The sequence below is a fragment of the Papio anubis genome, chromosome 15 (assembly GCF_008728515.1).
Source record: "Papio anubis isolate 15944 chromosome 15, Panubis1.0, whole genome shotgun sequence".
Lineage (NCBI taxonomy): Eukaryota > Metazoa > Chordata > Mammalia > Primates > Cercopithecidae > Papio > Papio anubis.
This window is the reverse complement of record NC_044990.1, coordinates 15,080,450-15,103,867: the sequence shown is the minus strand read 5'-3', so window position 1 is coordinate 15,103,867 and position 23,418 is coordinate 15,080,450. Positions and strand designations below refer to the sequence as shown.

The 23,418-nt window shown below is 38.7% G+C and overlaps 1 protein-coding gene across 5 annotated transcripts in view; it reads left to right on the top strand.

Moving 5' to 3' along the window:
- The window catches only part of SPART (spartin), a 59,412-nt gene that overhangs the window by 21,013 nt on the left and 14,981 nt on the right, over positions 1 to 23,418 (top strand). For 2 of the 5 annotated variants that reach the window (XR_639665.4, XM_003913765.5), the window contains exons 1-5: positions 1,304 to 1,559; positions 12,039 to 12,850; positions 16,248 to 16,445; positions 18,316 to 18,471; positions 21,144 to 21,267. Coding sequence is in view for 4 of the 5 variants with exons in the window: in XM_003913765.5 (XP_003913814.1) it covers positions 12,041 to 12,850; positions 16,248 to 16,445; positions 18,316 to 18,471; positions 21,144 to 21,267 (1,288 nt within the window). In the remaining variant the exon portion in view is untranslated. Of the gene's footprint in view, positions 1 to 1,000; positions 1,199 to 1,303; positions 1,560 to 12,038; positions 12,851 to 16,247; positions 16,446 to 18,315; positions 18,472 to 21,143; positions 21,268 to 23,418 lie in introns of those variants that run through there. The other 3 variants (XM_003913764.5, XM_009191775.2, XM_009191774.2) reach the window with 3 other exon arrangements.

Genomic DNA, 23,418 nt, shown 5'->3' with positions numbered 1-23,418 from the left:
TGGGGATTCCTTTGGGGGTATAAGAGCAAATAATTTTGAAACCACTGTATTAATATATTCCTCTCTAATAGGTTTTGCTTTTTAGGACGACTGACTGCTACCTTTTTGAGATTTGAGGGAAGTACCAAATGGCTCACAGTTTTACATTTAAAACCCTCTTCCAGTCCAATAGTCCCCATCACTAATTAAATTAATTAATCTGATTAATTCATCTGGAATAAGTCACTGCAATACTTAGGAGAGTCACTTAACTGGTGCTAAGGCCAGGCGCGGTGGCTCACGCCTGTAATCCCAGCAGTTTGGGAAACCGAGGCAGGCGGATCACTTGAGGTCAGGAGTTCGAGACCAGCCTGGCTAACTTGACGTCAAGCGTTCGAGACCAGCCTGGCCAAAATGGCGAAACCCCGTCTCTACTAAAAATACAAAAATTAGACAGGAGTGGTGGTGCACAGCTGTAATTCCAGTTTCTCTGGAGGCTGAGGCATAAGAATCACTTGAACTTGGGAAGCGGAGGTTGCAGTGAGCCGAGATCATGCCACTGCACTACAAAAACACAACAACAACAAAACTGGTCCTAAATGCTCAGGGCAAGTTCATACTGCTTTTTCTTTTTTCTGTTTTTTTCCTAAGGCAGGCCTATTGAAGACTACAAGTCTGTCATCTACAATATTTTACTAACTTAAAAACACTTGTCAAGAAAGGTAAAGTGTGTTCATTTTGATTTTACTCTTTGTATCCTGGAGTCAGGAACTAACAGTTTTATGATAGTGATATAGACTTTACACACACACCCAGACTAAAAACACGTGGTGCAGGCGGGCTTTTGGAAACTAACTGTGCTCTGGATACAGAAGTCACAAAGCTGAGGCTGCAGAGGCATTGAGGGGACAATCAGCCTTTGTTGTCTCTCGCGCACTGTGCTCAGCGCTCCCTCTAGCGGCTACAAGCGCTCACTGCCCACACTCTCTTCTAGTACCACCGGAGGCCTCGGTTTCGCGGGGGAGAAAGAGATTGCGCAGGCGCGGAGCAGCCGACGTGGCCGCAGGGGACTGTGCCTGGGGGGGGGGTCTGCGCGAAACCGCTGATTCGCGAGGTTCTCTGTCGCCTGCCGCCCTCGCTCCTTTTCTCCGCTTCTAGAGTGTTACGGTGACTCTTGGGTTCGAAGGGGCCGGACGTCCTCCCACGTACCATTTAGAAGGTCAGAGTGGGCAGAACCTAGGCTGAGCAGGCCGGCGAAGAATCCGCTGACAAGACGCGCCCGTGGGCACTCACGTGACCTGGGCTGCGGCGGCGGCGGCGTGCTGCGGGCCCGGTGGCGGGAGCGAGGCCGACGGGCGGGGCGGCGCGGTCTCGTGACGCGGAGCGTCACGAGAGCGCGCGTCTGGGAACGTCTTAGTTGCCACGGCGAGCGCGCGCGCGAGGCCTTGGGAACCTGGGGAGCGGTCCCCGGCGAGCGCAGCGGTGACCGGTGTGAGGGAGCGGGAGCTGGCCAGTGCCGCGGCGGCCGCGCGGGGAGATCTCGAGGCGACGCCGGGGCGCCCGAGGTCTGGAAGGCGCAGGTGGGGCGCGGGGGAGTTCACCCCTGCGCGGTCCCCTGGGTGGGCGGGGTGGGCGCCCCAGGCCCGGCGGACTCCGCTGGGAGGCTGAGCGGGCGACGGTCACGGGACAGGGGCGGAGGGGTTCGGGGCCTCCTCCGAGTCTCAGAGATGGAACTTTCGAGGAAGGGAGCGATTTCGAGAGAGAATAGTTTGAGAAGTTGTTCTAGTCCCTTCCCCGGAACGTGGTATTTAGGGAGCCTTCGGCCTCTAACCCATGGACTGTTAGAGTGGAGGGAACCCTTCCCGCTCGCTTCCCGTCGCGGGGTCCTTTCGGAGCATCGCTATTGATCATTCTCGCGGCCCCAACCTCGTTGTTTACTTTGGCTTCGCAGATCTCTGTGGTCTTTTGCTCTCCCGCAGCGCCCACGGCCCCGTCAAGGTTCGGCAGCCTTTCTCTGCAAGAAGGCCCACGAACAACTACAGTTGTATTGGGATGGCTTGCGCGTGATTTTACTCTTTACAATACGTTCCTTCATGCTTCCTAGAGGTTGAGCTGCGCGGAGGATCCCTCCGGCTTAACTCTGGGCATGAGAAAAGTTTCTCTTGGAATGCGCAGTTTCGTGACGCGGCATTATTGCGTGACTGTGGGGCTGACCCAGTTTTCCACTTTCTAGTTGTAAAGAAGTGCACTAGTAGTCCACCGAGGATCCTCGAGATTGGCCTTACTGTATTCTAATTTAACGAATTTGCGTTCCAAGTTGTTACTGCCTTTGAAATGATGGCCTCATCTTTAAGAATGTAGCAATTTTTCTTTGACATTTCCGAAAGTGGGGGAAAAAAGTAATAGAAGACCGCACCCATATGGAAATATTTTCTGATTCTCAGTTCTTTATCATCGTAGCCTTCATTTCGTGGCTTTATTGGACCTGTTTGAAACAGGAAGCCTTTCTGTAATGTGGTTTCGGGTGGGCTTCACCTGTGGCACTCTCTGAACCGTCGTTGTCTGTAGTTTCCCTAACAAGCTAGAATGAGCGGGATGCTACAGAGGGAGGTGCATTCAGGTATTAGGCAAGGCCCCCTCCGCTTTTTTGGTAAAGGACCAAGTAGGCATTCGATCAACTTCTGCTAGCTCTGGGGAGATAAATGCGGTATTATTAGAGACTGTTTGTAATGTTGACTGTTGAGAGTGAAGTGAGAGTGTTACTACTTTCAATGTTTATGGACTCGAACTAAATAGGTATTTTAATTCAGAATTTTACCTTTGCTCTTGGGTATTTTTTAAGACATATACACACATACATATAGTTATGTTGAAATAAATGTGTTTTATTAGAACGTTAACAAATTAGAATTTAGGTGAATTACTGGTATCCAGGAACAGATTTTGGTTTGTTGTTGAAGACTGTTACACTGGTGTAGGTACTGTTTAATACATCAGATTGTCGTTTCAAAGACTTTCTCTTCTTAACTTTAAAAATTAAAGAATGTGAAATCATGTGATAATGGTTTTTATCTTTTCAGGACCCTTGATTGACACGTAATTTTGCTTAGGAATGGAATAGGCTTTTTTAAAAGTCACCATCCTACAATCCTTATTTCTGTAAAATGTATTTTCTGAGACTGCTGAGGATATAGCAAATCCCAGTCCCAAAATAAAAATGTGATATTTTAATTTAAACCTTTTTCTTTCTGTGTTGAGATTCCCCAGAGATTAGACTGAAATTGACCTTTAGACTTATATAACCTCTGGATATCCAGGCTCTTCTCTCTGTGTAACCTTTTTTTCTCTTTAAGATGGAGATGCAGCAAGGAAGGTTATTAAGCAACCCTGTGGGATTAGCCCTCCCACTCCACCCTACACACAGACACACTCCTCTTTCTCAGTAGCCATCTTGTTCTCTCCGTTGACACATTGTTTAGGAAATCTTTCATCATACTGTATGTTAAATAAGCTTAGAAATAAAGGTATACCCAAGGTAAATATTGCTTCTAGCTAAGTGCCTTCATTATGCCTCGCTTCTGCTTTCAAATGCTACCTACTGAAGATTTAAACCACATGACTTTCTACCATGGGACACTCTGGGTTTTCTTCACCCTTCCCTCACCCTGCTGACTTGTAAACATAGTAGGACTTTCAGATTTGGAATCAAACACATTTCATCTAATTTTCATTTTCATTTTTCTTTTCTTTTCTTTTTTTAAAGAGACAAGGTCTTGCTCTGTCACCCAGTCTGGCTGGAGTGCTGTGGTGCGGTCATAACTCACTGCAGCCTTGAACTTCTGGGCCCAAGCTGTTCTCCGCCCTCAGCCTGTGCAGTAGCTGGGATTACAGGCGAGAGCTCATTTAATTTTCTTGACAGATAGTCTTCTGATCCATGAACTGATTTGAATCTATCATTTACTAACCCTGTTCTTGGGCAAGCTGCTCTATATTTGTAAAACATTTTAAAAATCAGATATCAACCTCTAAGAGTGAGAATTGGATAACCTTAGAAAAGTGCCAGACACATTTAGAGAGCCTAACAAAAGATAGCAAATTTTGGTGCTTCTAAAGGCCAGAGACAGACCATGTCCATTATATCTTTGCCATATATAATAGTAGTGAGTGATTTTTAAAGCAGTACTTTTAACTTGCTTGTGAGCCCCGAAATAATTTTTGTAAAACTGTCCCTCTTGCACACTTTTGGTTAACTTAGAGCATTTTACATCATGCGTTAGTTGAAAAGGATGCAATTTCCCACATGGGATTGATATTAACATTTTAATATGTTGGTACATCAATCTTTTAACTGTATTCAGTGGAGTATCGTATCTTTGTAGTTTTATATCCATCACCATCAATTTTTAAAATACATTATATTTTACACACTTCCTTTTTGAAAAAATTTTACTTTTTTATCACCCCTACCCCACAGAATATTATCTTAAGATAATGTATTTTTATGCTTGAAAGCTTTTTATCAATCTCTGTGATACATGTCTTTAATAACAATGTTTATATAAATTGAAACTAAGTTTAAAAATTTCCTATAACTAATTTTGTAAGTTGTAATTTTTCTTTTGGGTTGAGTTATTATAAATAGTTGATCAGAACAGCATAAACACCTGATGGATTTTAATGAAGAATAATTATTAAAAGTAGAAGTTTGCTGGAAATCTGTTTCTTAATGGAATGGTTAGTGGGAGTTGTGCCTAAATTAAAGGAGGGTCTTTGAACCCTTTGACTTATTGTTTGTTGGTAGGAAGGCTTTTCCATCCTGGGGCAGTGTACCATAGTAAGAATAGGAGTGGGTGAGAAGTATTCCTTTGTTTCGTAAAGTGGAAGATTGTGAAAGGATTAAAACTAGCATGATAACTGAACAGTGGGCATATTCTCAGGCAGTTCAGTTTAGTGAGGAATACTCATGGGAGAAAGGATCTGGAAGCCTTTTTCTTAAAATTACACATGTTGTTGGTGTATGCCCCATGGAAGACTTTATTTGTCCCCAGTTTGAAGACCGTTTAGAGTGATAATTCTCAGCGGGCGACGATTTTGCTGCCCAAGGTACGTTTGGCAATGGCTGGAGACATTTTGGGTGGTCACAACTGGGATGGGGGAGGGGTGCTGCTATGGGCATCCAGTGGACAGAGATCAGGATGCTGCTAACAAAGAATTATCCAACCCAAAATGTCAACCATGCCAAGATTGAGAAACCCTGATTTAGAGGATTTGTTTAGGAATCAGACTATTTAATTCTGTCAACTAGTGCAGGGTCAGTAAACTTTTTTTGTGAAGTGCCAGATAGTAAATATTTTAGGCTTTTGGGGCCATATATGAGCTCTGTTGCACATTCTTCTTTGTTTTCATAACCTTTAAAAAATGTAAAAGTAATTCTTAATTCCAGGGTCTTTCAGAAAACAGGTGATCTAAGGCAATTAATGCTTTCAAACTTCAATTTTCTTCTCCGGAAAGAAGTACTAATAGTAATATTGCTTCAAGAATTGTTTGTAAGAATTCAGATAAACACCTAGCATACTGTCCAGCATATGTTAAGTACTCTAAATGATGCATGGGGATAGTGGTGTCCTATTGTATGTAGCACAAAAGTGGGTGCCAAGTCACAGTGTTGTTCAAGACCCTGTTCAAGTCACTTGGACAAACTTAATGATGCTGATGAAGTTCCCAATCAACTCACAGAAGCCTATTTAACCTCTGCTGTCTTTCTGCTGTTTTACTCTGGGCCTCCTTGTATCCTGAGGAAGATAAAGTACAAAATGCCTGTGGTTTCTTTGGAAAGGTGTGGCAGTCTTACGACACAACAGGATAGAATTCCAGGAGAAGAGATTGTTAATTTTGATAGGGGTTGTGGGGTAGAGCAAATAGCTGGGTCTGTATATGGTCAATTGTATATGGTATTTTCTAAATTCATTACTGAATATATTCTGTTGACTACCATGAAGTTGTTGCTTGATAAGGCCGACTAGTGGCTTTTCAGGTTAGAAAGTATAGTTATATTATTAATCGGAAGCTAGACCAATTTTAATGAATGCTTTCTGTGATGCTTCTGTGATGCTTTATAGTGTAGATTGCTGCTAAAATAGTTTCATATCACTGAAATTCTTCTATCATAAGTTTTCATGAGATCACAGGAAATTAATTGCTACATCTAATAACAGTAGCCACTAGGTACATGTGAATATTGAGCACTTGCAATGGGGTTAGTTGGAATTGAAATATCTTTTCAGTGTAAAACACATACTGAGTTTTGAAGACTCCATATCAAAAAAAGAAAGCTAAAATATTTTAACTGAAAGTTTTTATATTAACTACATATTGAAATAATGTTTTTGATATATTTGGATAAATAAGATACTATCATTGAAATTAATTTCACCTGTTTTTTACCTTTTTAATGTGGTTATTAGAAAATTAAAAATTACATATGTGGCTTGCATTACAGTTCTGTTTGACATAGTTACTCTAAAGCTTCCATTTACTTTTTTTAATGTAATAGTAATTAAATTTTCTGTCATACACATAGATTTAAGAAAAATCTTACCCCTTCCTCCCAAAGTCAGCTTGTATCGTTTTTCTCACCCAATTCTTTTGGTCTTTTTGTACTCTAAACAGTGCGAATATATTGGTACTTTTTCAGTTTTAGGCATTGTCCATTAACTTCTCAGTGGGAAAGATGAAGTTTTATGTCTTTCATCCTTTGTCACATGCACATAAACTTTTTATCCATCCATCTTCCCATCTTTTCAATATGATTGTACCATAATTTTGTTTATATTCAGATTCATTGTATATATTATGACACCAATGAAAACTGAAACATTTAATACCTTATGATTACTTTTTATTTCTTGCTCAACATCGTTTTCCCTAGAGTTAATCCTCAGTTTTTAATTAGTACTAATGAAACCCTGAATACTCTCACGGTTGTGTAGATCTTTTTTCAGAGCTTGCGATCACATTAAGTATTCTATCAGTTTTACTTTCTTAAAACATTCTTTTCTGTTGTCTCCTACTCCACTCTGGAATGTTTGCCTGATTGTTAGCTTGGAAGCTCATCATCAGTCTTGGGATTCCTTTCATAAAACATGGTACCCAGCAAATAGAGGATGTAATAACTGAGCAGTCACTAGGCTGGGTTTAGAAGCTATTTTTACTCAGAATTATGAATTAAATATATAATTTCCTTCTTCTGTTTTGTTGCCTTTAAGAAGTTCCTAAGTTCCTTAGCACTTTTATGTCTCTCTTTTTTTTTTTTGTATAAGTGTTTTAAAGATGATCCTTTTGAGCCTAGTGTTCTAAAATGTCATGGTATGTTTGTTGGTGTGAAATATTTTTTTCTCATTTATTTATTTATTTATTTATTTATTTTGAGACAGAGTCTCGCTCTGTTGCCCAGGCTGGAGTGCAGTGGCATAATCTCGGCTCACTGCAAGCTCCACCTCCCGGGTTCAAGTAATTCTCCTGTCTCAGCCTCCTGAGTAGCTGGGACTACAGGCCCCCGCCACCACGTCTGGCTAATTTTTTTGTATTTTTAGTAGAGACAGGGTTTCACCTTGTTAACCAGGATGGTCTCGATCTCCTGACCTTGTGATCTGCCTACCTCGGTGTCTCCTTTTTTTCCTTAATTTTTGCCCATTGGTTTTTTTATTTACTTTTATTTGTTAGGGACGAGGTCTTGCTCTTTCAACCCAGGCTGGAGTGCAGTGGTGTGATCATAGCTCACTGCAGCCTTGAATTCCTGCGCTCAAGTGATCCTCCTGCCTCAATTCCTGAGTAGCTGGGACTACAGGCACACACCAGCACATCTGGCTAATTTTTTAATGTTTTCTTTGTAGAGGTGGTCTCATTATGTTGCCCAGGCTGATCTCAAACTCCTGGACTCAAGCAATCCGCCTGTCTCAGCCTCCTAAAGTGCTGGGATTATAGGTGTCAGCCACTGCCCCCAACCTTTTGGTCGTTTTAAATCAGGAAATTCATGTTTTCCAATTCTAGGAAATTCTATGAATTATTTGTTTAATTCTTTCATCCCTTATTTTTTTCTCTATTCTCTATTTCTGGGAGGTTTTTTTGTTTGTTTTTTGTTTGTTTGTTTTTTGTTTTTGATGGAGTCACGCTCTGTCCAACAGGCTGGAGTGCAGTGGTGCGATCTCGGCTCACTGCAACCTCCACCTCCTGGGTTCAAGCAATTCTCCTGTCTCAGCTTCCTGAGTAGCTGGGACTATAGGTGCAGGCCATGATGCCCAGCTAATTCTTTTGTATTTGAGACGGGGTTTCACCATATTGGTCAGGTTGGTCTCCAGCTACTGACCTCAGGTGATCCGCCCGCCTCGGCCTCCCGTATTTCTAGAAGTTTTATTATTCAAATGATATGCTTTATAGACTGGGTCCTAATTTTCTTATTTATTCTTGCCTATTTTTCATCTCTGTCTTTTTGCTCTGCTTTCTGGGCATTTTCTATAATTGTATGATCTCATCCTTCTTGAGTTTTTCCTTTCTGCTTTTTAAATATTTAATTTCCCAGAGTTCATTTTGTCCCTTGAATATCCTTTTTTCAGTGTGCATGCATCCCACTTTTTATTTTATGGATGTGATATTTTCTTTTTCTTTATGTTGATATAAATGATAGGGGTTTTTTTTGGTAAGTTTTCCTTTTCTTGCACATTGTCCATTTCAACCAAATTACATTGCTCTTATTTTTATCTTTTATACTGGATGTTTGCCTCATGTTTTGTGATCCTGGGCTGTGTGTGTGTCTGTGTGAGTGTGTGCATGTGAGTGAACGAAGCGCTAGAAAGCTGATCTGAGATTCTGTGGGTAGAACCTATCAACTATGGCTTCTGAATGGTGAATTGCTTGGACAGTTTTCCTTAGGGAACTCTCACTATCACTATTCTTTGTGTCTTTCCTCTTGGTGGTGATCAGATTCCTCAAGAAGATAACTTCCAGTCTCCTTTCTTGAGGGGTACCTGGCAGCCGGAACTCCTAATTACCAAGTTGTGGGGAGGAAGGCCGTGGGTCTCAATAATCAATGTGTAACATTTCATTTAATCCCCCTGCTTTTGGTTTTTACCCTTAATCATGCCTGATAGTTTCTTATCCACACTTTATTTTACAGTCTTCTAGATCAAAGCACTCAGTCTTTCAGGGCTGTAGAGAAACAGTGTCCTGAGTGCTTGGTGTAGGAAAGATCTGAGGGTGCTAATTTGTAAACAGGCTTTCAACCAGTCCTCTTTTTTCAGCTGTACCTCTACTTCCTTTCCACTGGAAGATTGAATTCCATCAATTCTTATGCTTTTGGAGGTTTTTGATGTGATGTAAGTGCAGCTCCATCTCTGATTTTCCCACTGACAGTTTAAGGCATCTGTTTTCTCAAGTGTGTTTTGGGAGTTTTCACTTGTCCGCCTCCTTTTTTGACACCAAGTACTGTTGACTCTTCATCGTCCCTATTTGTCCTTGTGAGTTATGGCTTTATTGTTTATCTGTTTTGTTAAGGAATCGCATAAAATGCATCTAGTGCCCTGATCTTAAATTTTAGTTTAGTAATTTTTATGTGTATCCCCCCCCCCCCCCCTTATCCAAGGGAGATAAGTTGCAAGACCCCTAGTGGATGCCTGAAACCATGGATTGTGTGGAACCCCCATTGCTTTCAATTGGAACATGTTTCTGTTCATATCTAAGCCGTTTCCATCTTAACTAATACACTTATCACATGCTTTGACCATAAGTTTTACAGTTTGAGGGACAACAGCAAAACTAGCATAATTTCTTTTTACTCCTTCACAATTTCAGGAATAGAAAATATGTTCTTAATGGTAGATCTTAGCAACCTCAGCATATGATTTTTTTCCTTGTTAAGTTGAAAACTAACCTCTTCACTTGAAGGAAGCACTTCACAGCTTCTCTTCAGTATATCCAAATTGCCAGCATCACTACTGTTGCACTTTGGGGCCATTATTAAGTAAAAAGAATTACTTGAATCCAACCACCACAATATTAGAACAGTTGATCTGATAACCAAGATGGCTACTGTATTAGACCGTTTTCACACTGCTGTAAAGAACTGCCCAAGACTGGGTACTTTATAAAGAAAAGAGGTTTAATTGACTCACAGTTCTGCGTGGCTGGGGAGGCCTCAGGAAACTTACAATCATGGCAGAAGGCGAAGGGGAAGCAAAGACTTTTCACATGACGGCAGGAAAGAGAGAGCTAGCAGAAGCTGGAAAAACTGCCTTATAAAACCATCAGATATGGTGCGAACTCACAATCATAAGAATAGCATGGGGCAAACTGCCCCCATGAGCCAATCATCTCCCACTGGGTCCCTCTCTTGACACCTGGGGATTATGGAGATTACAATTCAAGATGAGATCTGGGTTGGGACATCGCCAAACCATATCACCTACTAAGTGATCATGGGAGGGGAGCATAGACAGCATGGATGCCCTGGACAAAGAGGCGATTCATGCCTCAGGGAGCACAGAGAGAGACAACAAGAGATTTAATCACGATACTGAGAATGTGCAATTTAAAATTTATTAATTATTTATCTCTGTTATTTTCCACTTAATATTTTTAGATCATGATTGACTGCAGGTAACCAAAACCACAGAAAGTGAGACTGTAAATAAGGGGGGACCACTGTACACCCTTGTAGTCATCACTCAGATCAACAGAGAACATTTCCAAAGGCCATGAGATTCCCTCCTGTACCTGCGAAGTCATTAGCCTCTACCTATAAGCACTATTTTGATTTATTTCATATCATAGACAAGTTTTTCCCATTCTTTAATTCATATAGAATCACAGTATATGGTCTCAATATGAAGTCTTCTGTATTTGGCTTTTGCTCAAAGAATTGGTGAAATTCATTGATGTTGCAGGCAATCAGGTTTAAAATTTTTTTCTGTGTATTATTGCATTGTATGAATGAGTAAGCATTTGGGTTGTTTTAAGGATTTGCCTTTTGTGAATATAGTTGCTGTGAATATTGCCATACATGTCTTTGGCATGCACATGCATCCATTTCTCTTGGTTATATACCTGCAAGTGGAATTGTTGGGTCATTGAGTGGGTGAATGTTTAGCTTTAGTAGAAACTACCAGTTTTCCAAAATGGTGTATCATTTTTCAGCTTTCACCATCAAGGTAGAAGAGTTACACTTAGCACTAATCAGTCTTTTAAATTTTAGCCACCTGTTAAGTGTCTAGTTGGTGTCACTCGATTTTAGTTTCACTTTTCTGAGGGAATAGTATGTTGAATACCTTTTCAGTTGCTTTTTAAAGATTTTCTTCTGTGAAGTACCTATTCATGTATTTTTCTCACTAAGAAAAAACATGGTTATTCCTTTTTCATAATCTTTCTAGAGTCATCTTAGTGGGATTTGGGGAAACAACAGGGCTGTGTAGGGTAACCTGCCACCTTTAAGTGGAAATCAGGTAACGGAGTTTCTTTCAAATTTTTTTTTTTCATTTCTGTTTTCCCCAGTGTATGATTCAATTCATTTTTTATTGGCTGGATATAATCTGGATTTATATCGTAATGAATTTTAGAATGAGATTCTTGTTTCAACCATAATACAAAAATGTATTCATTTTTCAAAGAAAAATGAAAGCATAATTTGAAATATGTGTAAACTACATCATTTTGTTAATGTTTATGTGTCCAGTATGATATGATATATCATACATATCATATGTATGATAGGAAACTATTATAAGAAACTGGAACAAGAAAATTATGTAATAGATGTATTCTGATTTATTCTCTTATGTTTTTAAATTAAGGTATTTTGGACCAAGAGTTTTCATTCATCCAGTCATCAAATACATATTAAGTGCTTTCTTTATGACAGACCTGATAGTAGGCTTAAAGGATAGTATAATAGTGGACAAAACAGAGATAAGCGAGGCACTTGTCCTCTTAAAATATATTCAGGTAGGAGATATAGATAATAAGTAAACAATAGCTAAGCAAGATAATTAAATATGTTTCCAATTTTGCAGAAATGGAGCAAGAGCCACAAAATGGAGAACCTGCTGAAATTAAGATCATCAGAGAAGCATATAAGAAGGCCTTTTTGTTTGTTAACAAAGGTCTAAATACAGATGAATTAGGTCAGAAGGAAGAAGCAAAGAACTACTATAAGCAAGGAATAGGACACCTGCTCAGAGGGATCAGCATTTCATCAACAGAGTCTGAACACACAGGCCCTGGGTGGGAATCTGCTAGACAAATGCAACAGAAAATGAAAGAAACACTACAGAATGTACGCACCAGGCTGGAAATTCTAGAGAAGGGTCTTGCCACTTCTCTACAGAATGATCTTCAGGAGGTGCCCAAGTTATATCCAGAATTTCCACCTAAAGACATGTGTGAAAAATTACCAGAGCCTCAGTCTTTTAGTTCAGCTCCTCAGCATGCTGAAGTAGATGGAAACACCTCAACTCCAAGTGCAGGGGCAGTTGCTGCGCCTGCTTCTCTCTCTTTACCATCCCAAAGTTGTCCAGCAGAAGCTCCTCCTGCTTACACTCCTCAGGCTGCTGAAGGTCACTACACTGTATCCTATGGAACAGATTCTGGGGAGTTTTCATCAGTTGGAGAGGAGTTTTATAGGAATCATTCTCAGCCGCCGCCTCTTGAGACTTTAGGGCTAGATGCAGATGAATTGATTTTGATACCAAATGGAGTACAGATTTTTTTTGTAAATCCTGCAGGGGAGGTTAGTGCACCTTCGTATCCTGGGTACCTTCGAATTGTGAGGTTTTTGGATAATTCTCTTGATACGGTTCTAAACCGTCCTCCCGGGTTTCTTCAGGTAAGCCAAAGGAAAATGAAAGCGTAATTTGAAAAACATGTAGACTTCATCATTTTTATTTGTTAATGTTTATGTGTCCAGTATAAGTGCAAAAAGATAATAAATTCTTTGTTTTTAAATATATTCCATGAAATTATGAGCCTTAAAAATGTTTGTGTTTTATAGTCTTTTTTTTTTAAAGGTATATTAATAGTTTTATTTTGGTATTAAGTTTGTGATGATAAAACTTGAGAAGAGTGGTCATCCTTAAACTTTTAATTCTTTATCTGAAGAAGAAACCTAGTAAGTTTAATTTCAAAAGGGATTTATGTAATTCCTGTGGCTGTATAGCTGTAAATATTCACAAATGTTGTGAAGACTCAGCTGAGGGTCTGAACTGGGCAAGACCCAGCACATGGTCCAGAACAGTTGTTCTCAACCAGGGGTAATTCTGCCTCCCCAGAGAAAATTTGACAATGTCTGGAGGCATTTTTGGTTGTCATACTGGAGGTTGATTGCTACTAGCATAGTGGATAGAGGCCAGGGATGCTGCCACACATTTACACAGGACAGCCCTCATGAACAAAAAAAATTATCCTGCCCAAAATCGCAACTATGCCAAGGTTGAGAGACCCTGGTTTAGAAGTAGAGTCTGTGGTGATAATTTAAGATGTAATTCCAACAGTCCAAGCAGAGAAATTTACCAGAATGCACTTGGTCCAAGAGTAAAGAGTGCTACATAAAGATTGATGTCAGGGCATTACTGTGGATTTAGTGAGGTATTCTGAAGATAGTGGTCCAGTGACAATCTCATTTTAAAAGATTGGATGTAGGTATAGGAAGATGAGTTCTTGAAATGAGGACTCAGTATACGTTGAGTATAACAAAGGAGTTTGCATTGAAGAAAGATCACTTTTTAAGCAAAGCAAGTGTTTTGTCCACAGTCCAAATAATGTGGTTTAGTAATAGCATAGGCTATCTCTAATCATTTTCTCTTTTGGTATACTCTCCTGTTGATTCTTATGTAGTTTTTATATGGAGTCAACTTGAAAGTTGTTTAAAGACAATTTGAGGCTTACTAGGGATGTGTGAGGGAGATACTTTGAGGGCATTATTGAAAGGAAATATTTGATACTGGGCAGGAAGAATATTGTAACTCCGGTAGATTACTTTAGGGAAGGAGCCTTAAGGTTAAAAAGAGTAGGCTTATTGGTTGGGGTTTGTGGTGGGGGATGATAAAAGCTGTAACAATTTCTACTAATAGTGTTGCACTGTAACAATGGAATTAAAAAATCTTTGGGTCCTTAGCAACTGGAGATGGGGTAGTGAATGGCAGAAATACTGTACCATGGTTACATTCACTCATCCATTGAAATGACTTGTACTTTAATACAGATTTGTCCTTAGTGCTTTTAATTTTGTTTTTAATCTTTCTCATATGTGTATTTTTTTGTCCTAAATGAAAAGTAAAATTGCTCCCAAAATTTAATTTGAGTCTCTTTAACAGGTTCTCATTTGCTTGTATTCAGGTATTTGTAGCAGAGTGTCCTTAAAAGAGTTAACATATGTGTTTTCTGAATGTTTTTATCAAAAAAAATACAATAACAAACCAACTAAATACTAGAAGTTAGATGTTTCCTATACTAAAAATCACTGTTAAAATCACTATTGGTCTAAATAGGAAATTAAGATTTTTTGGTTTTAGGTAGACAGAATTCTAGAACTTCAAAAAAAGATTTTTCTTTTGGTTTCAGTTTTAATACCACATACTTTTTAAACTTGTTAAATCTATAGTTACAGAAATTGGACATGAAATTGCCCTCTGAAAATGAAACTGGGAAAAATCAGCCTATGGTGGATGAACTCACTCATCTGTAATATCCTGTCCTAAGAAAGGTCTATAAAGTGTTGGTATTTTAAAGACAATTTGGTGATATTCCAGTTCAATTAAGGTGACCAGGATATAGTTAATCTGGAAGAAACCATGGAATAGTAAAAACAAAAACAAAAACCTTTCCTAAGTTTTATTTTAGAATAACTTTTACAATCTTTATTGTCAACTCCATACCACTACTGTTACTTGCTTTATATTTTTACTAAATTGTCCCACTTGTCAGTTATATCTTAATAATAACTGAAATTAAGGGAAATGTGTATTTTTTCTCATACATATTAAAATTTATAACTACTCAAATGTTAAAAGTTTGTGGGTAAGACTGTTTTGATGTTGAGCACAGTTGTATTTTGGTTACTCAAATAATGTTTTGCATTAGAAATAAATTAGGCAGCCAGGATGTGAGCTTAAGTCTGTGTGTGTACTGGCAAGCTGACCTTCCCAGATGACACTGCAGGAGAGCTTTTGTTATTTTGCTTTTTATTTCACAATAGATAGACAATCCATAAACATTAACTTAATCTATTCTGCTATGTCAGGTTCTCTTGGGTTTAGTACAAAAAATTATTCCACGTTGTGAGTGCTGAGTTTCTTATTTATTTATTTTTAATTTGAGTCAGGGTTTTGCTCTGTTGCCCAGGCTGGAGTGCAATGGCACAATCTTGGCTCACTGCAACTTCCACCTCCCGGGTTCAGGTGATTCTCCTGCTTCAGCCTCCTAAGGAGCTGGAGCTAGGATTACAGGCATGCACTAGCACACCCAGCTAATTTTTGTATTTTTAGTAGAGACAGGTTTTACCATATTGGCCAGGCTGGTCTTGAACTCCTGACCTCAAATGATCCCCCCGCTCCCCATTGGCCTCACAGCATGTTGGGATTATAGGTGTGAGCCACTGTGCCCGGCCTATGAGTGCTGAGTTTCTGATTAAAATAATTGTTCAGCTTCTCTGGTCCAGACTACATGTGTTAAAATCCAAGCTCCACTTTTCAGTTGTTGGTTCTGAGCAACTTAATTGACCTCTCTGTGCCTCAATTTTCTTGTACATAAAATGACAATAATAGTAACTGATTTCACAGGATTGTTAGGAGCATTAAATCAGTAAATACTATTATTTCAGTAAGTATTTCAAGTAAATAATACCTGAAAATAGTTTATGTACCGCAAAAGGAATATCTAATTTCAATAATGAAGAAAACCTTAATTTACTTTGATTATTATTTATTTAAAGTTAGAGTCATTGTTGGTTAACACTGGGCTAGTTAAGGCCATGAGCTTTAAGATTGTATGATTAGTGGAGCCATGGCATATTTAGCACAGTCCTTATTGCAGGAAGATCAGACTAGCAAAGGATTAATTTTCTTGAGGATTTGTTGATGTTGATGGTTCTATAAAGCCTTTTAAAATATGTTTCCAACTTTGAAGTGTTTATTTTCTAGTATAACAATTTTATTAAAACGTAAGTGAAAATCCAGTTTCATTCATTTATATGTATATATATTTTTTCTTCTAATGAATCCTTTCAGGTTTGTGACTGGTTGTATCCTCTAGTTCCTGATAGATCTCCAGTTCTGAAATGTACCGCAGGAGCCTACATGTTTCCTGATACAATGCTGCAAGCAGCAGGATGCTTTGTGGGGGTGGTCCTGTCCTCCGAGTTACCAGAGGATGATAGAGAGCTCTTTGAGGATCTATTAAGGCAAATGTCTGACCTTCGGCTCCAGGTAACTTGTGTGATTATCTTTAGGGTGAAAAAAATCTACTTTAACGTAAGCTCTTCAGCTTTTAGAGAAATTGTAATAACCTCTACTGTGATCAAGGTTAGGAGACTAACAGTTTATCATTTGTTTGTGTGTTCACAGCTACATGCTTGGAATCTGCTGTAATAAGTGGTTAAGATTGTGAGCTCTAGAGTCGAATTGCCTGTATGTGAATTCAAGCTCTTCCACTTAATAGCCGTTTAGCTCAGCTGTTACTAATCTTCTCTATACTTTAATTTACTTATAAAATGGGGATAATAACAGTGTCCACCTCATTGGGCTGTGGTGAAAATTAAAAATGAATACATTAAGCACTTGTATCAGAACAAGTAGTAATGCTCTGTGAATGTTAGCTATTGTTTTCACCACTGTTTTACTGCTCAGCTGGAAAAGTGTACTAATGGGTCTAAATGGTGACATGAAGATAATTTTGGCTTTAGTAGATAGGTTATGTTGAACATTTTAAGGGGTATGGTTGGCATTCTGAGGAAGAAACAGGCTTTGGTTGAGATAATTTTCTTTGTTCTTGTGGTAAATGAAGGCCAAATAAAAAAATAAAAAGAAAATACAATTTAAAATATGATCATCCTGGAACGTTCCTTATTTGGCATGTTTCCTCTGCCCACATGTGTACCTGTGGAAATAGAGTATTTCTGTTTAACAGGGGACTTGAATAGAGTATTATGGAGAGACTTTCTTTATATATTGTTGTAGCAAGAGGGAAAAAGTATTTTTGATTATGAATATTGACAGTCATCTGGGGTGGACTGAGGTGGGCATTATGATAGTATAATCTTTTATTCTCTCCTTCAGTCAGCAGATATTTGGAATTCATTATTTAACCAGTTACTGTGTTAAGTGGTGGGATGGGCAAATTGTGAGAACAGGAGACCACAAAGGTGTGTGTGTGTGTGTCAAAATATAAAATCAGCCCCTGTTGACCTGAGAATGACCTACCTGGTGGTCAGCAAATCAATACTTTAGCATAGCAGCAATTATTTAACAAAATACATGATCAGCATACAGAAGTGTGTAGCCTCATTGTACTTGTAAGGAGGAATTCACAAAGGCAGGAGTATGATCAAACGAAGCAGTTCATCTTCACTTCACTGTTTACTGACTGAGTGAAATGAGGCTCTTAAGTATTCACAGACCTAATGTGGAATTATTTCTCCCTTCACCCCTACATTAACTGGACCTGTATTACTGGACTTTAGGAAAAAAACTAAGCAGACTTTTAGATTGTATGTTTATTTTATCTCTTCAATTTTATTTTTTGGTTGTATGTTATTTTTAGCTTCCTTTACTGTCCCAGAACTTCAAATGTAAACATAAGCTAGTTACTAGCTATAATTTTGACTGGTTTTTACCCTTAAGCATTCATTCAGCAAAGTGTATACTGTGCAGAAAATTAAAAAATAAACCTTCCAATAATGCATAATGAAGTGGACATGAGTTTTGTTAATTGCCTTTAAATTCATTTTGTCTTGTATATTGTATATGTTACCTAAAATTTATTCATTAATTAAATTTAAATGTAGCTGCATCTGATTCAAAGATAACTTATGCCAACAACTGCTATTAAGTTGTCTTTTATACTTTGTCTTTTGAAACTTGCTTAAGCATATGCTATGAACCAAAGATCTCAGAGATTTGGGGTTTGGTGATAAGAAAAAAGAGAAGCATAGAGAAAAAAGCAAAAGCAGTTGTTACTTATAGACTGCCAAACTGACATTCAAACAAGTATGTCACTTGAGCGTGGTGTAATATAGCTGGCAGAAAGTCATCTAAGAAAAATTCTGATTAGGGCTAGGCTTAAACCTTTATTCTCTAGGCCAACTGGAACAGAGCAGAAGAAGAAAATGAATTCCAAATCCCTGGAAGAACTAGACCCTCCTCTGACCAACTAAAAGAAGCCTCAGGCACTGATGTGAAACAGTTGGACCAAGGCAATAAGGATGTACGTCATAAAGGAAAACGTGGAAAAAGGGTAAATAAAAGAATAATAAGTGTGTGTGTTGTCTTCTAATGGTACTTTTCTCCAGTTTCATATATTTTTATGATCATAGTCCCATATACTAAAGCAAAGCAACTTGTGCATAGTCAACAAAGTGATCACCAGCAAAAACAATTAGAATCAGTTGTAATATTTCCCTTTTAAAGTGTATGTTACTTAAACTATTTTAAAAGATACTCTGTGTTTGGGGGATAGATTTTTTTTCCCAACTGTTTGAGAGATTTTATTTTTTTTGAGACAGGATCCTGCTTTGTCACCCAGGCTGGAGTGCAGTGGTGCAAACATGGCTCACTGCAGCCTTGACCTCCCAGACTCATGTGATCCTCCCACCTCAGCCGCCTCAAGTAGCCAACATTACAGACATGAGCCACCACACCTGACCAAAATATTTTTATGAATGCATTAATGATGCACATACTTTCTTATTTGTTTTGTGTTATTCTCTGCCTTCCTATATTCACCAAGAGCCTGGGGGCTACATATGCTTCTATTTTTTTCTTACACTCTGCCATTTTTATTTCCTGTTTTTTTATGGATGGGCAACAGGACAGAGATTTGATTTTTAAAAATATATTGAGTGGTTTCTTCTTTCATTTCATAGGCTCTGAGTATGTAATATATTTTAACTGTAAATTTGGATTAGAGTTCAGGAAGTATTTATTGAGTGCTGGCATGTTAGGCATACATAGTGGAAAAGGTTTAAATTTCTTGTCTCAATGAATTTACTGTCTAATGGAAGGGACAGATTAGCAAAGAGATCATTTCTATCCAAAGTGGCTATTAGACAGAAGACGCAGCCTAGCCTAACAGATAAGTGTGGGTGGATGAGTGGTATGGGAAGCAGTGAGGAGCCCCCTCCTACAGGACATTATGACTAAGATGAGTCTTGAAGGATAAAGAAGCGTTGGTCGTATGAATAGCAAATTTAAGGGGATTCTAAGCAGAAGTGGTAATATAAGCAAGTATATGAATAAAACAGCATTGTCTTGAGTATCATATTACAGGCAGTTTAGTATTATTCATTGCTGTATTCCACATGGTAAATGCTCAATAATTATCTTTGGAATTGATGACTATCACGTGAATATTCTATATTTATTTGCAGAGTGTCACTGTGGTTTATGTTGAACATCTTAGACCAGCTATATGAGGATACTGGGAGTCCAAAATGGTTCCAAGAAATATATTTTACTTAAAAATGTTGTTTTAAAGTTAATCAAAAGAAACCAAAGTTAAAGGGTACAAAAGAGTATATGGTGAAAAATAAGTCTGGGCCCTATTCCTGTCCACCAACCGCCTAGCTCCCCTGTCCAGACACATAATCTTCCCTCCTCTCCCCCATCCCCTGCAGATGGAATCTCACTCTGTCACTTAGGCTGAAGTACAGTGGTGTGATCTCAGCGTACTGCAACCTCCGCCTCCCAGGTTCAAGCAATTCTTGTGTCTCAACCTCCTGAGTAGCTGGGATTACAGGTGCCTGCAGCCATGCCCGGTTAATTTTTGTGTTTTTAGTAGAGATGGGGTTTCAGTTTCACCATGTTGGCCAGGCTAGTCTCGCACTCCTGACCTCAGGTGATCCACCCACGTTGGCCTGCCAATGTGCTGGGATTTACAGGTGTGAGCCAGCATGCCTGGCCTCAGACACATAATTATTAACTTCTCTTGTCCTTCTAGATATATTTTATGCATAGTTAAATACACGTACACACACACGGACATATATAATATTTAACATAAAAGGTGGCATCTAAAACATAATGTTTTGCTCCTTTTTTACTTAACAGTATATTTGGAAATTCTTCCATATCATTTAGAACTTCATGTTTTAAAATTTAATTTCTTGTTCTAAAAAAATCAAATGATATTAAAAAGTATATGCAGTGAAAAGCTTTAGATTTTTACTTATGGGTGACTTTTATCCCATGTAGAAGTTGTTTTGTTTAATGTTGTTTTTATATTTTATGTGACATTCTTTGTATTACTGGCCACTTTGATTTTCAGGTTATTTTATTATATTAATATTATGAGGTCTGAGTTAGCCTGCGTCTTATTTCTTAGAATGAGTTCATTTAGCTTTGAGAGTTTGGGTGTTGGTCCAGGCTCTCATAACAGCTGTTCAGTTAGCAAAGTACAGATATTTCTATGTTCTCCATTTCCTCTTAAATGGAATAGCAGATTATTCTATGTTTATATATTCCTTCTTGTTTCAAATTAGACATTTGTTTGCTCTGTCAAAACCAGTTTATGAATTCATCTTTGCTTACTGATTGAGTCATTTAACAAAACTCTTTGAATCTTACTAAGTACCATGTACACACTAATATCTAGGGATGATATCCGTTTGAAGGAAATCAGTCTAGTCCAGAAAAAAAAAGTCAATATAAATGATTTGATAAATGCCATATTGAACTTGTTTTGGTATTTAAATCTTACCAGTCAAGATTTATATGGACCAGAACAGTTTTCAACTTCATGGCAGTTCTGGTATTGTGCTTTATAAGATCATACTGGTAACTAGGTTGGCTGAAGATACTTTTCGTTAATTATATCTAGTATTTGTTGGCTTCATATTTGTTATATAATGCTTACAGTTTTCCCCCTCTTAGTACTAACTCTTCACATTTTGAAACATTTTTACTGTTTAGGCTAAAGAAACTTCAAGTGAAGAAGTTAACCTGAGTCACATTGTACCATGTGAGCCAGTTCCAGAAGAAAAATCAAAAGAATTACCTGAATGGAGTGAGAAAGTGGCTCACAACATTTTGTCAGGTATTACAGTAATGTTAATTTTTTTCCCCCTGTATGACATTAAGCCTTTGGAACCAAATAAAGATATTGTTTATTAGGGAATACTGAGAAAGATAATATTTTGTATTTTGGTTTTAAATGATCAATTTAGAAATAAATGTAGAAGGCACTAGTCTTTTAAAACATCAACAATTGTCATACAAGTATAAATTCTTCCTGGCCTATTATTCTGTTTTATTATTGGGACAATGGATAGTGAAAAGCTTCAGGAATCTTCAAACTCTTAATAGTTCTGAATCTAAAATTAGTTACCTTCCTTTCCCCTTTGAAGCTCCCTCTTAACCTCCCCCAACCCCTATCCCTCAGCTGTGGTCTGAATGTGTCCCTTCCAAATTCATATATTGAAATCCCAACCCCTGAGGTGATGGTTTTAGGAGGTGGGGCCTTTGGGAAGCAATTAGATCATGAGAGAGGAGCCCTCATCAGTGGGATTAGTCGCTTATAAAAGAGATCCCAAAGAGCTACCTTGTCGCTTTCCTTATGTGAGGAAGCAGTAAGAAGGTGTCATTCTATGAACCAGGAAGTGGGCCCCTCCCCAGGGACCAAATCTACCAGCACCTTAGTCTTGTATTTCCCAGCCTCCAGAATTGTGAGAAATACATTTTTGTTGTTAATAAGCTACTAGTTTATGATATTTTGTTATGGCATCACAAATGGACTCAGATACCCACCCAAAACATGAGAACATGTTCATCTTTGGAAGCAAAGCAGCACTAACTGCACAGCCATGCAGACATGAGAACATCTGAGGGTTATAGCCAAGCTCTTTGAGAAGTAGTCTCTGCTGTTTAATTATGGTTATAAAGGGCTTCAGATCAATTATTCTGAAACCAGAATGATCATTAGTGGCATGTCTTTCTACTTTAATTGGTTAGCATTTCATGTAGCTTTTTAGGTGTAGTAACTCTCTGATTTATACCTTTTATTTTGTTTTTTAAAAATATTGCCAATCACCATTCAGTATGTCAAATTCATAACCCCATTAAATGGGTCTTAACTCATTTAAACGACTGTCAATTCAGATTTCCATGTCCACTAAAATCCATTTTAGAAGATGTCTAAAACAGAGGAAATCTTCAACATAAAAAACCAACAAGCTAAAATAATTAGCGAGCTAGGAACTAAAATACTTTTCCTAGTGCCAAAGAACTATGCTTGAGACAAGAAAAAAGATAAAGCCAAATTTTAAACTGTAATTGCAGTCATTAAAATTGACCCTTGAAAGAGATTCACAAAGAAATTGCAATGAAAAACCTTTTCAGGCCGGGCGCGGTGGCTCAAGCCTGTAATCCCAGCACTTTGGGAGGCCGAGGCGGGTGGATCACGAGGTCAGGAGATCGAGACCATCCTGGCTAACATGGTGAAACCCCGTCTCTACTAAAAATACAAAAAACTAGCCGGGCGTGGTGGCGGGCGCCTGTAGTCCCAGCTACTCGGAGGCTGAGGCGGGAGAATGGCGTGAACCCGGGAGGTGGAGCTTGCAGTGAGCCGAGATCGCGCCACTGCACTCCAGCCTGGGTGACAGAGCGAGACTCCGTCTCAAAAAAAAAAAGAAAAAAAAAAAAGAAAAACCTTTTCACTTTTACTGCCCTACCCCCCAACTTTGTAGGCTGCTAAGCATTATTATTAGGAGGCCATTTTTCAGAAAACTTACCTATTACCCCCACACACTAAATTCAAAGGTCATTTTACCAAGTTTTTGGAATTTATGCTGTTATAAGTTTGTTCCATTTACTATTGCTATGTAACAAACTGCCCCAAACCCAAAGGCACAAAACAACAAACATTTGTTTCTGTGGAATTCAGTGGGCCAGGTATTTGGAAAGGTCACAGCAGGAGTGGCTTGTATCTCTTTTATAGTATCTAAGGACTTCATCTGGGAAGACTCAAAGGCTAGCTAGTGACTTGACAATAAGCTGAAGACTGGAATCATTACTGACACCTCTGGCATCTAGGCTGGGAGAGGTCAAAGTCTAGGACTGCCAAACAGAGTGCCTGCACATGACCTTTTGTGGCTGGACTTCCACCCAGCATGGTGGCCTTAGGCTAGTGTGGCTTCTACATAGTGACTTGGGGCTTCAAATGTGAATCATCCAGCAGACAGACAGAAGC